This window comes from Oryx dammah, unplaced genomic scaffold, assembly GCF_014754425.2.
Source record: "Oryx dammah isolate SB20612 unplaced genomic scaffold, SCBI_Odam_1.1 HiC_scaffold_20, whole genome shotgun sequence".
Taxonomy (NCBI): Eukaryota; Metazoa; Chordata; class Mammalia; order Artiodactyla; family Bovidae; genus Oryx; species Oryx dammah.
The window spans coordinates 46,349,370-46,366,633 of NW_024070204.1; the positions used below are offsets into that span (position 1 = coordinate 46,349,370).

General features: G+C 36.7%; 1 protein-coding gene across 1 annotated transcript in view; it reads right to left on the bottom strand.

The window, feature by feature from the left end:
* Window positions 1-17,264, bottom strand: part of ARL15 (ADP ribosylation factor like GTPase 15) — a 466,828-nt gene that overhangs the window by 271,698 nt on the left and 177,866 nt on the right. Inside the window, exon 3 of the mRNA XM_040262517.1 lies at window positions 13,864-13,923. Within this exon, the coding sequence (XP_040118451.1) occupies window positions 13,864-13,923 (60 nt within the window). The remainder of the gene's footprint in view (window positions 1-13,863; window positions 13,924-17,264) is intronic.

Consider the following 17,264-nt stretch of genomic DNA (forward strand, 5'->3'; position numbering starts at 1 on the left):
ATATATCATCCTACTTTTATTGTTACAGTGTTTATCCTTAGGAATATATCTACCTAAAGAAACTAAAGACCTATATATAGAAAACTATAAAACACTGATGAAAGAAATCAAAGAGGACACTAATAGATGGAGAAATATACCATGCTCATGGATCAGAAGAATCAATATAGTGAAAATGAGTATACTACCCAAAGCAATTTACAAATTCAATGCAATCCCTATCAAGCTTCCAGCGATATTTTTCACAGAACTAGAACAAATAATTTCAAGATTTGTATGGAAATACAAAAAACCACGAATAGCCAAAGCAATCTTGAGAAAGAAGAATGGAACTGGAGGAATCAACCTGCCTGACTTTAGGCTCTACTACAAAGCCACAGTCATCAAGACAGTATGGTATTAGCACAAAGACAGAAATATAGATCAATGGAACAAAATAGAAAGCCCAGAGATAAATCCACACACATATGGACACTTTATCTTTGACAAAGGAGGCAAGAATATACAATGGAGTAAAGACAATCTCTTTAACAAGTGGTGCTGGGAAAACTGGTCAACCACTTGTAAAAGAATGAAACTAGATCACTTTCTAACACCGCACACAAAGATCAACTCAAAATGGATTAAAGATCTAAATGTAAGACCAGAAACTATAAAACTCCTAGAGGAGAACATAGGCAAAACACTCTCCAACATAAACCACAGCAGGATCCTCTATGATCCACCTCCCAGAATTCTGGAAATAAAAGCAAAAATAAACCAATGGGACCTAATTAAAATTAAAAGCTTCTGCACAACAAAGGAAAACATAAGCAAACTGAAAAGATAGCCTTCCGAATGGGAGAAAATCATAGCAAATGAAGCAACTGACAAACAACTAATCTCAAAAATATACAAGCAACTCCTGCAGCTCAATTCCAGAAAAATAAACGACCCAATCATAAAATGGGCCAAAGAACTAAACAGACATTTCTCCAAAGAAGACATATGGATGGCTAACAAACACATGAAAAGATGCTCAACATCACTCATTATTAGAGAAATGCAAATCAAAACCACAATGAGGTACCACTTCACACCAGTCAGAATGTCTGCGATCCAAAAATCTGCAAGCAATAAATGCTGGAGAGGGTGTGGAGAGAAGGGAACCCTCCTACACTGTTGGTGGGAATGCAAACTAGTACAGCCACTATGGAGAACAGTGTGGAGATTCCTTAAAAAATTGCAAATAGAACTACCTTATGACCCAGCAATCCCACTGCTGGGCATACACACTGAGGAAACCAGAACTGAAAGAGACACATGTACCCCAATGTTCATCGCAGCATTGTTTATAATAGCCAGGACATGGAAACAACCTAGATGTCCATCAGCAGATAAATGGATAAGAAAGCTGTGGTACATATACACAATGGAGTATTACTCAGCTGTTAAAAAGAATACATTTGAATCAGTTCTAATGAGATGGATGAAACTGGAGCCAATTATACAGAGTGAAGTAAGCCAGAAAGAAAAACACCAATACAGTATACTAACACATATATATGGAATTTAGAAAGATGGCAATGATGACCCTGTATGCAGGACAGCAAAAAAGACACAGATGGGTATAATGGACTTTTGGACTCAGTGGGAGAGGGAGAGGGTGAGATGACTTGGGAGAATGGTATTGAAACATGTATAATATCATGTAAGAATCGAATTGCCAGTCTATGTCCGATGCAGGATATGGCACGCTTGGGGCTGGTACGCGGGGATGACCCAGAGAGATGTTGTGGGGAGGGGGGGTGGAAGGGGGGTTCAGGTTTGGGAATGCATGTACACCTGTGGTGGATTCATGTCAATGTATGGCAAAACCAATACAGAATTGTAAAGTAAAATAAAAAATAAATTAAAAAAAATTTTTTTTAATCCTGAATTTAAACTTCATCAACTCAATGGATGTGAATGTGAGCAAACTCTGGGAGACAGTGATGGACAGGGAAGCCTGGCATGCTGCAGTCCATAGGGTCGCAGAGTTGGATAAGACTAAGTGACTGAAAAACAATATTTAAACTTTGGTTTTTCTTTGGTTTATTACAATCTTACTCTAAATATGTAAATAATACACTCTAATGGTTTTTCCTCTTTACTAGATGGCAGATGACTCTGCCATCTCCCATGCTGAAATGAGAAATAATGCTATTTTTTTGTGTGTGTTTCTCTGATGACAATAGTTTCTCCTTCTTTATGATACATCAAGGTATGGGCACTCAGAGGGCTCATTAAATTAAAGTAGTGTTTTTCATATTAGAGGCTTTAAAAAAATTATTTCTTTGATTATTTTATTCTCTCCAGCTTCTCTTTACTTTCCTTTTAGAGCTCTTCATAGAGAGATGTTGGAATTTCTGTAGCTAAGCCCTTTGTCTCTTAAATTTTCCTTCATACTTATAAAGTATTCCTTTTAGAAGGCATTCTGAGGACATTTCCTTGCTCAATCCTTAGTTTCATTAATTAATATCTTAGTTACAAATTGACATTTTCATTTCAAATTTTTAAGTCAAATTTTAATCTCCCAAGTTCTACATTACATTCTTTTTCATGAATACAAAACCTTTCTCCATCTTGCTGAATATCTTCTTCTGATCATTCCATTACCTGTAGGTCCTTGGACATCTTTTCTTCTGACTGTTGAGTGGGTGTCTTTCTTTCATGGTGTTGATTTCCCTCATTTGTGGTGTGTCATGATTATATGCTTATTCTTTGCTTGAAAATCTGTTTGCCAGCTCTTCTGTTTACCACTGCCTGTTTCTAGTGATTAACAGGGGACAAATGGCTTGTCTCCCTTGTGTGTGGGCTTTCTAACCCACCTGGCAGTCAGTACATTACTTGGGCACTGCTCCGCCTCACTGAGTCTAGCACCCACACTCAAGGATTTAGTTTGTGGGTAAACACAGCTGCCATCCACTATCTAACACAAAAAGAAAAGAAAAATAAAGGCAGAGCTCCAAATGTAAAGTCCCAATTAACAACTCTGATAAGCTTCCTGATTAATAATCCTGATGAATTCCCCTTCTATTTCATATTTCCATTGTCTGTACCTCAAGCTTTGTCTTGCTCTCCTTTTCTATTGTAGATTTAAATCTATCTTTGCAATAGATTTATTATGTGTTTATTTTCTAATATTTTTGTCATTTCATGAAATTTTGGCAAGGGAGGGAGAATAGACACAATAAAAAAAAAAAACCTTTAATTTTCAATCATAAAAGCCCCCATAACTGTATTAAAATAATATGATAAAAAGTTTCACATTATTACCTCTCACAAGAATGCCATGAATATCAGCAAATTTCAAGACTAAAATGATCAAGCATTTTCAACAGAGTCTTTAGACAATACTTTGGATCTTAAAAAATTAAAAGAAACAAATCTGTGACACCTCAAAAGCAAATCTAACCAGTTCAATTTCATTTGGCTCTGGCATATATCGGAGAATCAATCCAGCCTGATAAGTGATGAATAGCTACAAACATATTACCTCTTCAACAACTGTCAAGTTGACATTCCAATTGTAGAAATCTAGTTAAGCTATTTAATTTTTCTGAGAACTTTCATAATTGCTATAGCCAACATCTCTCTCTTTCTCATCAAAATATCCAAAGAAATGGGTTCAGAAGAGAGAGCATGTATGTGTGTATATGGCAGGGAAGAAATTGTATCCTCAGGGCCTGGAATGTAGTTAATATTCATTAACAATTCACTGAAATGAATTCAACAACAACAACAAAACATTTTGCCTCTGAAGGATCTAACTTTACTCTTAGCATCTTGGGGAATAATTTGGCAAATTTCCCTTCAGCTTATAACTATGGATATATTTTATACTACATACAACAAACCCTTAAGATTACTGTTGTTCTTTTCAGTTCCTCAAAACCTTGTAGTCTAGTATGGCAAATACCAGTAATTGAGTACAAGATGCAAGTAGGATCATATAGAAAGGACAAAGAAGACAGAGGGAAAAACAGTCTAGGAACAAATGGGACAAAAGTCAGAGGTGACAGCAGCCTTGGTTTATGCTGGGACAAGACTGAACCAATCCCACTGTTACCTCCTTGACTTTTATCTCATGTTCCTTTCCCTAGACTGTCTTTCTGTTATGTCTTGTCCTTTCTGTACAACCAAATGGCATGTTGTGCTGTTATAATACTTCTCATGCATGCATGTGTCCTAAGTCGCTTCAGTTGTGTCCCACTCTTTGCAACCCTTTGGACTACAGCCCACCAGGCTCTTCTGTCTATAGGATTCTCCAAGTAAGAATTCTGGAGTGGGTTACCATGCCCTCCTCCAGGGGATCTTCTCGATCCAGGGATTAAAACTATATCTCTTATGTCTCCTGCATTGGCAGGTGGGTTCTTTACTGCTAGTGATATCTGGGAAGCCCAGTACTTCTCATAACAGACTATAATGCTTCCCAAAGTAAAGACCACAGTGACAGCACCTTTGTTAAGTTACTGTTAATTATTTTATGGACATTTGGTCTACCTCACACTACTTTTTACATACAAAAAGAAAACTTTGAGATTTATTAAAATGCCTACTGTAAAAAAAATAATAATAATTGACAAAGTCAGGGATAAAGGCAAGTAGAGGAAATAATCCAGTTACAGACTGGCTCTATGGTTCTCAGAGACTGAGGCAAAGTAAATACTGTAAGTTTTTATATAAAAAATAAACTAGTTAAGTTACACCAAAAAAACAGAACATTTATAAGTATCTCCGGCTGCTAGAAAAGAAAGTGGTGTTGGAAAAGTTAAATGCCTTGCCCAAGGTCCCCTGGCTTCTTTCGTTAGAGGAAAATACTGGTCTCTTGACTTCAGTGTTATTGCTGCAATATCACACTGAAACCAAATACACAGTGAAAATTAGTTGCTATTATGGTAACCCTTGGGAGAAACAGAGATACCTATTCCCCTGTGAGGGATAAGAAATTAAGCTAAGAACCCAACACAAATGTTCTGTGGGGAAGCTGGGTAGAGTGAGAAGATATGAAATGACCTGATCACCCTTAAAGAGGAAACAGTGGTGAGGCAGCAACCTCAGAGGCACCTAAGATCCCTACTGCCAGAGGGAGTGGGAGGTTTAAAGGGCTGGGAACCCAGTTTCTAGAATATTCTATACATACACAGAGTCTTAGGAGAAGCAAATCGTTAAGTACTATACTAAACTATGACTGAGAAGACAGATTTTAAAAAACTTCCTAGGGCACAGGTCCAGAAGAAAACAAAAATTAAGGTCAAGTCTACATCAGCCAGTAACAGACTTCTGGGCCCTTAGATTCATTTATTTGGCTCTCCCGACTGTTTGGCTCAGTTTTCCCTGAGCAAGTGTAAAAAATGCTTGAACACCACCACCCTGGGATCCTGTTCAACCAATTCAGATAGCTGTGGCCTTTTAACTCACATCCAAGTGACTTGGCGTTGTACCAATATCATTTCCCCTAGTAGAGCCTAAGCGAGAGAGTACACAGCTCAGAGAGCCAGGAGTTAACTGGCTGTTCCCATTCCAGAAAGGTCTGGTTCTTTTCCTAGATAAGGAAACAATACTATATCAAGATGTTTCTATCATTCAATATTACATATCACACTGGATCCACAACTATAAAAAGAGAATTAGTGGCAATACCACTGTCTATTCTTAAAGCATCTCTCTTGAGGCGCTTTAGGCAACTGAACTTTACTTTTCCAGCCCAATCCCTTGGGAAATAAATAGTGATGATTTATTAAAACTTACATCTTACAGATAAGAAAGACCAACAAAAAGAAGCTGAAATGCAGAAGGGGACAGAGTGTCTTGAGGCTACACTCTACTTGTTGAATCACATTTCTTCCTTATACAAAAGGTATAGAAAGATCTTCCTTATACAAAAGATACACAGCATGCACATTTACTCATATGTAGCTGACTGTCACTTACTTCACAGCCCAGTGCTAAGGGACTCTGGACCTGGCCATATTTGGGCCCCCACTCTGTGCCGCCATGTTCCTTTGCCAGGGTCATGGTTTCCTGCCTTTTCTCCCATGAAACCCATTTTTGAAGATGTCTAAAACAGTTTTTGAATGGCAAGTTGTTTCCTCCTACACCAGCAAAAATCTAGGCAATTCCATTCGTCCCTTACAACAATGTGGCCATAATAACCTCTTCAAGTTTGTCTGCCTATAATCAGTCTTTTTTTAAAATATACAACCAATTTATTGGTTTATATTTCCTCGATTCCTCCTGTCTTAATAGAATAGCATGACCCTCAGAGCCAGGGGGTACATTAAATTTATAGTTATTGAGTTGCATTATTTTTTAGTAGGAGGCAGTAATGGCCATATAGAGGGAATAATCATAATATACAAAGAACAGTGAGAATGCATCAGATAAAATTAAAGAGCGATTACTCCCTCCAAAGTAACTTTTAGTAAAAGGTTCTGAAGGAAGACAGCTTTATTTTGGTGAAAGACATCGAACGGCCTGGGTACAAAAAGCAGAGATTATAAGAAGCAGGCAGTAGTGCCCCCTGGGTTGCCTGTTAAGAAGTCTGCCCTGTACAGTTTCTGGAGAACTTTAGAAATGCAAATAACCTGGACAGATTAACAGCACCCGAAGATAACTAGCAGGATACAAAGAAACAGCACCTTTCACTATGAGGAGGCGTATTCCTTCAGGCAAACAAAGAAACAGGACAGAGTCAACATCTGTTTCATATAACAGCTTGGCTGCTGAAAGAAGCAAACTTTAAAAAATGGCTTAGCTGACAACCCTCAAAAACCATTCAGTCACTATTGCATGGGCTGAAGTAAATGGGTAAATAAACACAACTTTCACTTTCCATACTACCCTCACAGCCTTCCTCTAAAGAAAGGAAAGTGCAAACAGAAATCCTCGTATCTTCCCTTTTGATTGGCAACTAACAGCAATGAATCCTCAAGTGTTAAGGATAGCTAACTGATTTTTAGCTTTGCCCTGCCTTCCCCAAAGTCAACTGGGAACATAAGACAGCCAAAGAGTATATTGGGTGGGGACCCTGGCCAAGACAGGGGGATGGGGAAACAATTCAGACATAACTCATTAGAATATTAAAGGGAAGAAAACAAGTCATTTGGCAAAACCAACCATTTTTTGGTTGGTTCCAGAATTCAGTTCAAGAAAGAAAAAGCAATATTATGATGTCTGGAACCTTATCAATAAGTGGTAACAAACCAAATGTGTTAAGAGATGAAATTTATCTCTCTGGATTCTATCAATTTGTGAACAAAATTTCAGAATCAAGAGAAAGCCATCTAAGATGGTATAAAAATCTATTCGTAGATTTAAGAACTGGACATTTCTAAGATGAAAAATCATCAGTCCTGTGATGTCACTGCAGCGACCACTGCGTCCAACTCAGTTAAACGCCAGATGCTTTGCTTACCTTAGTAATGTGGTTAAAATACATATCAAACAGAATGAAAGCAACTGAGAAGCACTAAGACAGACAAGAGATTTTTCTGGTGGAATCTGAAAACAGAAAAAAAGGTGATTAGGTGGAAAAGGACAAAAACATTTACTACTAACACATGTGCAGTGGGAAAAAATATGCTGGGCAGATAACCAAGAATCCAATGAGGTCCCTTTCAGTGCCTTTCAGGTAGAACACCATTCAGGAAAAGATCACTTTGTCTATGCGGGAGAGAGATATGACCACAAGGAAAAAGCAATCATATGTGATTTGTTTTATATTCAGAGAATTTGGTATGAAAAAGGCATTATTTAAAGGTGCTTTTGTGGGGTGTGAGGGAGTGAGGGTATAACTATAATAAAAGTAAATCTTTCAGAAATATTAGGGCCAGACAGTCTCTAAGTACTCGACCTACATTAACTAATTTGGTCCTCACAAGGATTACATGATATAGGGACTATTAGTACTACAATTTACAGATAAGGAAACAAAGATACAGGAAAGCAGGCTTATCTGGAACCATAGAGAATGGCTGAGCTTAGAAACAAGTCACCAGGAGGAAAGAAAATCCTTCAAAAGATTAATCTTTTTGTCTATCCAGGATCCTGCTTGGTGTCTTGCACAACATCCAGAAAAATAAAAATAATAGAACAAGACAAGTAGAGTAATTAATTAAAACTAAAGGAGAAAGGATTTAGATTAGTTTAAAAAAGACTTTCCAAATTAAAGAACTGGAAGGAAAAAAAAGTTCACTGAGAGATACTACAGAATGACTTCCATAAGGATCAGAACTGGATGGTGTTAAAATAACGAATCCCCTCAAGTATGGAAGGGATTAACCCAGAACTTTGTTTTAGGCCTATAAGAAATATTTGACTTTAATTCAAGGAGAGAAGTTTAGTTCACGTTAAAAGTCTCCCTTTGTGTTGATTAGCCAATCTATGCAGGGACTATGCTTGTGTTGACACTATCAGTTCAGTTCAGTTCAGTTCAGTCCAGTCACTCAGTCGCTCAGTCGTGTCTGACTCTTTGCGACCCCATGAACTGCAACACACCAGGCCTCCCTGTCCATCACCACCTCCCGGGGTCCACCCAAATCCATGTCCATTGAGTCGGTGATACCATCCAACCATCTCATCCTCTGTCATCCACTTCTCCTCCTGCCCTCAAACTTTCCCAGCATCAGGGTCTTTTCAAATGAGTCAGCTCTCCGCATCAGGTGGCCAAAGTATTGGAGTTTCTGCTTCAACATCAGTCCCTCCAATGAACACCCAGGACTGATCTCCTTTAAAATGGACTGGCTGGATCTCCTTGCAGTGCAAGGGACTCTCAAGAGTCTTCTCCAACACCACAGTTCAAAAGCATCAATTCTTTGGTGCTCAGCTTTCTTTATAGTCCAACTCTCACATCCATACATGAACAATGGAAAAAATCATAGCCTTGACTAGAAGGACCTTTGTTGTCAAAGTAATGTCTCTGCTTTTTAATATGCTGTCTAGTTTGGTCATAACTTTCCTTCCAAGGAGCAAACGTCTTTCAATTTCAAGGGTGCAATTAGCATCTGCAGTGATTTTGGAGCCCAGAAAAAAAAAGTCTCTCACTGTTTCCATTGTTTCCCCATCTATTTGCCATGAAGTGATGGGACTGGATGCCATGATCTTCGTTTTCTGAATGTTGAACTTTAAGCAAACTTTTTCACTCTCCTCTTTCACTTTCATCAAGAGGCTCTTTAGTTCTTCTTCATTTTCTGCCATAAGGGTGATGTCATCTGCATATCTGAGGTTATTGATATTTCTCCAGGCAATCTTGATTCCAGCTTGTGTTTCTTCCAGTCCACTGTTTCTCATGATGTTCTCTGCATAGAAGTTAAATAAGCAGGGTGACAATATACAGCCTTGATGTACTCCTTTTCCTATTTGGAACCAGTCTGTTGTTCCATGTCCAGTTCTAACTGTTGCTTCCTGACCTGCATACAGATTTCTCAAGCGGCAGGTCAGGTGGTCTAGTATTCCCATCTCTTTCAGAATTTTCCACAGTTTATTGTGATCCCCACAGTCAAAGGCTTTGGCATAGGCAATAAAGCAGAAATAGATGTTTTTCTGGAACTCTCTTGCTTTTTCCATGATCCAGCGGATGTTGGCAATTTGATCTCTGGTTCCTCTGCCTTTTCTAAAACCAGCTTGAACATCTGAGAGTTCACAGTTCATGTATTGCTGAAGCCTGGCTTGGAGAACTTTGAGCATTACTTTACTAGCATGTGAGATGATCGGTAGTTTCAGCATTCTTTGGCATTGCCTTTCTTTGAGATTGGAATGAAAACTGACCTTTTCCAGTCCTGTGGCCACTGCTGAATTTTCCAAATTTGCTGACATTTCACAGCATCATATTTTAGAATTTGAAATAGCTCAACAGGAATTCTATCACCTCCACTAGCTTTGTTCATAGTGATACTTCCTAAGTGAAAGTGAAGTCGCTCACTCATGTCCGACTCTTTGCGACCCCATGGACTGTAGCCCACCAGGCTCCTCCGTCCATGGGATTCTCCAGGCAAGAATACTGGAGTGGGTTGCCATCTCCTTCTCCAGGGGATCTTCCTGATCCAGGGATCGAACCCAGGTCTCCTACATTGCGGGCAGACATTTTAACCTCTGAGCCACAAGGGGCCCACCTGACTTCACATTCTAAAATAACCACCAATATTTTCTAGAACTCGGCCTGAGCATATAATAGCTATTCAGTAAATATTTGTTGACTGAATTAGAAAAAATAGAGTATGAAAATGACAAGTTTATGGTAAATTCTATAAGTTTTGGAAACTACCTAGAATAAGTTAAGACTCTGCTTCAGAAGGCAGTCTTGAAGAAATCAGAAGAGGAAAGCATGACTACAGCACTAGAGTCACAATTAAAATGGAGGAGAGTTGACTTGACCTCTAAATAAAGAAAATAAGACAGAAAATGAATAATAAAAGCAGCTGCAATGATTAGGGATAACATCCTACAGTTTTGAGCAGAGCAGAGTGTTCATGTGTAATCAATACAGTGTTAATGAAAATAATACCAACATGTGAAAACTTTAAATTGTTCATATAATAGTGGTAGGAACAGCAGCAGACAATACTTGGGAGCACTTCTTTTGTGCCAGGCACTGGGTAAAATGCTTCATGTACAGGGTACCCTAGTTAAGTGCAAGGGCTCAGATTGACTCCCAGAAATCCTTTTCCTAATAACTTTGAACAAACCACTTGACCTGTGTCTAGGTGTCCTGTGTCTCACTATCTGTCAGATAATAACAGCATCTACTCTCTAGGCATGAAGTTGCAAAGATTAAGCGAGAATGTGTACGGAAAGAAAATAGAAGAAATTTTAGAGTTCTAGGGTAATCAGTACAGCCCGATGAGTGGGACAGGTAAGATGAGAACAGGTCATTCTCCAAATAGTGTAAACAGGACTCACCCATCATACCAGCAGGCTGGATTGTCTCTTTGTGTCATCCTTTATATTTACTTCCCTTTTAATTTTGTTACTTTCAAAATTAATTTCAAATATTGGTTTTCATAAATGTCTCTATCACTGAACCACAGGTCTCTTTTTAAATATTGTTTATTCCCAGTCCCTCGAATCATGCTTGACACACAAATGACTGTGCTAGAATGACTGCATGAACAGCAGGAAAAGATCACTTGAGAAAATTGCTATGAATGAAATTTATAGGAATTTTTAGGTGCATAATATAAGAAATATCCTCATAAAAGAGAAAATTGATAGCATAGAATTCTCTCTAATATAAATTAGGTAGTACACACACACACACACACACACACACACACACACACACACCAGTGTGTGTGTGAAGATAAGGTTTGCTATTTATAGTAAGATCTACCAAAAGTGGCTTTCATTTAACTTCATTAGTTATTATTTCATTCTAAATCATTGCTTACTAGATAAGGAACACAAGCTCACACTTCTTCCTATTTTGAAGAAGTAAGAAATGTCAGAGAGGTTAGGAGCAAGTGATGGAAAACCTTGGAACCATGAGAAAAGGGTAGAAAAAGGAATTAGAAGGGAGAAACGGGCTGGGCCAATCTCCTGAATTAACCCTAGGAAAAGCAGCAGAGCATTCCAAACTTCAGCACAGTTCAGGCTCTTAGTATCTGCCTATCTTTACACTTGTCTGCTTGAGTTTCTTCCTTGATTTCAGAATCTTCACCTGGATTGATAACCTGGTTGAATTCTGATTAACCTGTCTTCTGAGTTAACTCTCTACTGGTAAATAACAGCTTCACATCTTCACACATTGATTTTAAAATTCTCAGCTCTTTCCTCTTGAACTTAGAAATTCTTGGGTCAAGCAACTTCCTCTCAAACAATTTAATTTTAGGAGGTCATAATTTTCCCTAAAGGCCTCATATCTTATACTGGGATGAGCCTCTTGGGATATAAGATTTACCTAAATCCTATGAAAACTATACTCTCTATGTATGTTAGTCTGCTTTTCATGCATTCTTGGCTGATCTAGGGCCCCCCCAGGTAGAGGAGGTGCTCAAAAAAATATTTGTTGAGTAAAGGAATTAGTGAGTATAAAGTCAAAGACTGAACTTCCTCCACTGCTTGCTTCTGAACACACAACATAGGATACACAGATAGATTCTATGCAGAAAATCACCTCCTTGAGATAGCCTCTCAACTGAAAACAGCTATTAAATTTTCAGGGGTAGAAGAATCTGTGCTTAAGTGAGTAATCTGCTCTTCAACACCACCTGCCAAGCACCACACATCACTAGTCTGAAACCAAAGTATGGATCCCAACCCTGAAGCTTTATCGTGTACCTACATCTCTCCATTTCATCATGCAAGAGGCACAACTAAAGTATTTCCACCAACCTCTATAGTATCCTCTCCATTGTAATTTCCATTTCAGTAATTGCTAGGGCATACACAGTTCTTCCAACAAAATTAAACCCTGCTTGGGAACAGATGGATTCCCACCTTATACACCCCTTTCCTCTAATTTGATCTTTTGAACTGTACTGAGTTTCAATGGCACAGTTAAGATTATAATAAATTCTGCACTTTAAAAAAATTGTTAAGATGCATTATACATTTTTATATCATCGAAGTAAACATCAATAGTAAACATCTTAATTAATCAATAGTTTCTTACATCTGGAGGGTATTTAATAAAAATTTTGCATCTAGCCTAGTAATAATAATATTATTAAGTATCAGTAATATTTAAAAATAATAGAATTCTCAAACCATTCAATTTGATTCCATGGGTGTTTATACTATGTTCTCTGAAGCCACAAAGTAATATTAAAATATTTAATACAAGTCTTACAATTTTTGCACAGAAAATTTTTCCATTATAAGAACATTCATGTTTTATCATTTTTTCAGTCAAAATGACAAAACCAATGTCACAGAAAAACCAGAATTTATAAACCATAGTTTATTTTAAATATTAATACTACAAAAGTCAAAGTGGCTATAAAACAGACCGACAGAAGTAAACTTGGAAAGATCAGCCAATACATCATTATATAAAAATAAGAAGGCATTAAAAAAAACTATTAAGATGGCATAAGGTCTGGGTTTTAATTTCATCAATCTAATAATAGGTCACAGAATGAGCTTAAAAAAAAAAAAAAACAGAATAAGGTCAATATCACAAAGTGGTTAAAGAGATGGAAGAGAACTCTCTTCTAAGTCATTAAACTCATCCATACCATACTGAACTCCAGAGGACTTATCATTTTCCTATGCCATTAGAGAACTTAGCAGGTTCATTGAATTGACTGATTTCTTTGTTAACCTACTTACATGGGTTAAGACCCTGACTGACATAAAATACAATCAAAAATATCCTAGACAGAGAGTGTAATGAAAGACTGAGTGATGTATAGTTTGGGGTAAAGCCTATCCAATAAATGTGCTTGACCAACAAAGAACCTATTGGCAAAGATTTATTATCAGAACAAACACATTCTAAAAAGATCTAATATAATAAAACCTGCAATAGGAATACAAACTACTCTAAAATACAGCTCTTTGCATAATGTATAGCTTTTTTCTATGATTATACTAAAATTCTCTTCATTTTTTCTATTCAAGAATTTCATAAGAGAAGCAAAACCATGAGTATAGAGTATGAAATGGCACTAATAGTGTAGCACTACATAAATAAACATACATTATGTTTATGTCAATTAGAACTCAACTATCTTTAATATATATAAAGAAAAAATATTTCTAGGAAACGTATTATCAAGAGAAAAGGTAAAAATAAGTCACCTTCTAGAATAATACGTCATCATCATGTTCTAATTATACGCAACACATTAATATGAACTTAGTAGAAGTTAGAGTCAGACATAGAAAAGATATATGATATACCTCCAAGTTCTTTTACATTCAAGATGGCATTCTGGAATGGCACTGCTTTTATACTAAAACCTACAATTAGAAAACAATAAACAAAGAATTAGCAACTTAACTTTTAAAAATGTATGATTCTCAAATTCTCTTTTTGGCAGATGAAGAACTATTTTTCATAGCTCATATTTACACCAGAAACACATAATTTTCAAGATAAATTATAACCTAGCATTATCTTCTATCATTTTGCAAAATATAGTATGCTACAGGCAAAATATAACTCTTTTCTTCCAAATACTGCCTCATTCCTTCATACATAATGGCTCTTTGTAAATTTTACCAGTTGTGAGAAAGACACTTGAAAGTATAGAGAAACTCCAAAGAAAATATTAAACTTACCATGATCTTTATATCTAATTCCTAAAGTTAATTTTCCCTCACATATACTAAGCAACCCTAAAGTATCTAAATTATAACCATCTTATATTGGAATTACATAGTATTTATGTTAGTATTTTCTCTCAAGGATATGGTTAAAGTCATACATAAATTTTTCTTAGATGTATAATCATAATTACCCATTTATGCATTTTAAAATGCATTTATTAAATGTCTTTTATTATCAAAGTATATTCTGCATATAGTGCTATGATTAATTCTGTATTTAGGACTTAATTATCATAATCTAAGACAATCAATTCAGGTGTAAGGTGAATGTACATTTACCTATACACACACATACAAATACATATACTGAATATTTCTGAAATGATCCATAAGAAACTGGAACATATAATGGGGGAGAACTAGGTATAAATCTGAAATAGGAGTGATTCTTTAGTTTCATTTAAATGTTTTGCATATACAGGTACTTCTTTTTCAATTAAAAGTTCCACTTTAAAAAATTTTTTTTAATAATTTTAAACATATTTTTAATTGAAGGATAATTGATTTGCAATGTTGTGTTGGTTTCTGCCATATATCAACATGAATCAGCACAGGTATATGTCCCCCTGCAACTCTTGGGCCTCCCTGCCACCTCCCACCCCATCCCACTATTCAAGGTTGTCACAGGGCACCAGGTTTGAGCTCCCTGCATCATACAGCAAATTCCCACTGGCTATCTGTTTTACATATGGTAATGTGTACGTTTCAATGCTACTCTCTCAATTCATCTCACCTTCTCCTTCCCCCACGCTGTCCACTATCCTGTTTTTTATGTCTGCATCTCCATTACTGTCTTACAAATAGGTTCATCAGTACCATATTTACAGATTCCACATACATGCATTAATATATGATGTTTTTCTTTTTATGACTTCACTCTGTATACTAGGTTTTAGGTTCATCCACCTCATTAGAATTGACTTAAATGCATTCCTTTTCATGGCAGAGTAATATTCCATTGTATAAATGTACCATTGCTTTCTTATCTATTCATCTGCCAGTGGACATCTAGGCTACTTCCACGTCCTAGCTATTGTAAACAGTGCTGCAATGGACCTTGGGGTACAAGTATCTTTTTAAATTATGGTTTCCTCAGGCTGTATGCCCATTAGTGGGACTGCTGGGTCATATGGTAGTTTTATTCTAGTTTTTTAAGGAATCTCCATACTGTTCTCCATAGAGGCTGTATCACTTTTCCATCAACAATGCAAGAAGGGGACTTCCCTGGCACTCTAGCAGTTAACACACTGGGCTTCCAACGCAAGGGGCATGGGTTTGATCCCTGGTCAGGGAACTAAGATTCCACATGCCATGTGGCACGGCCAAGAAAATATGAAAAAATAAAATAAAGACTACAAATTAAAAAAAAAAAATGCAAGAAGATTCCCTTTTCTCCACATCCTCTTCAGCATTCATTGTTTGTAGATTTTTTTGCTGACTGGAGTGAGGTGATACCTCATTGTAATTTTGATTTGTATTTCTCTAATAACTAGTGATGTTGAGCATCTTTTTTTGTGTTTATTGGCCATCTGTATGTCTTCTCTGGAAAAAAATGTCTGTTTAGGTCTTCTGCTCATTTTCTGATAGAGCTGTTTGTTTTTCAGGTATTGAGCTGTATGAACTGCTTATATATTCCAGAGATTAATCCTTTGTAGGTTGTTTCATTTGCAATTATTTTCTCCCATTCTGAGGGCTGGCTTTCAATCTTGTTTGTTGTTTCCTTTGCAAAAGCTTTTCCTTAAAAAAGCTTTGAAGTTTAATTAGGTCTCATTTGTTTATTTTTATTTCCAGTACTCTAGGAGGTGGGTCAAAGAGGATCTTGCTGTGATATATGTCAAAGAGTGTACTGCCTGTTTTCACCTAAGAGTTTTATCCTTTCTGGCCTTCCATTTAAGTCTTTAATCCATTTTTAGTTTATTTTTGCATATGGTATTAGGAAGTGTTCTAGTTTCATTCTATAGCTGTCCAGTTTTCCCAGTAATGTTTATTGAAGAGGCTGTCTTTTCCCCACTGTATTTTTTTGACTCCTTTGTCAAAGATAAGTTGCCCTTAGGTGCATTGGTTTATCTCTGGATAAAAGCTCTACTAATTTTTAAAGCTTACTGAGTAATTCCTGAGCACCCAATAGATTTAAGGCATTAAGCATTATTTAATACATACAATTACAAGATAAATAAGACACAGTCATCCTTTCAAAAAACTGCCAACAAGGTAGAAGGGAAAACATACAAATACTTTTATTGAAACAAGTGCTAGAAAAGTTAAAAAGTGCTGAGAAAGGTAAAAAGATGTAAACTTCTACATGTGTAAAAACAATTCTTTTACATGGTTTTGTTTTACTTTATACATAAACAAGTTAATATGTGCCTTATTATATACTCCACTCTATTATTACCACTCCTCTGTTGTATATTGCCCTAGAGCTTTAAGATTCTATACATTACCTTCTACCTAGGAGTCAGAAGCTCGATGACTGTGGTCAACTTACTAGCCTTGGTTTTCATTGTTTGTAAACCAGGATGATAGTATCTATGTCACAAAGTTGTGATAATGCATGTATTATTTTCATCACAGAGCCTGGTACAAATAAGCATACTACATAAAACTGCCGACTTTATATTTCAATTGATGCCATGTTGATGATTTAATCATTAGGTACACATATTTTTTCCCTACCTGAATATATTATAGACTCCTAAGACAGAAATTATGCTGCTCATTTATTAATCTAAGTATTTAGTTGGAGCCATGAGTGTTATCACTGAATGAAAAGTACCCTTGTTGGAGTTTATGCTCAACTGGAGGTGATGGAATTCCAGTAGAGCTATTTCAAATCCTGAAAGATGATGCTGTGAAAGTGCTGCACTCAATATGCCAGCACATTTGGAAAACTCAGCAGTGGCCACAGGACTGGAAAAGGTCAGTTTTCATTCCAATCTCAAAGAAAGGCAATGCCAAAGAATGCTCAAACG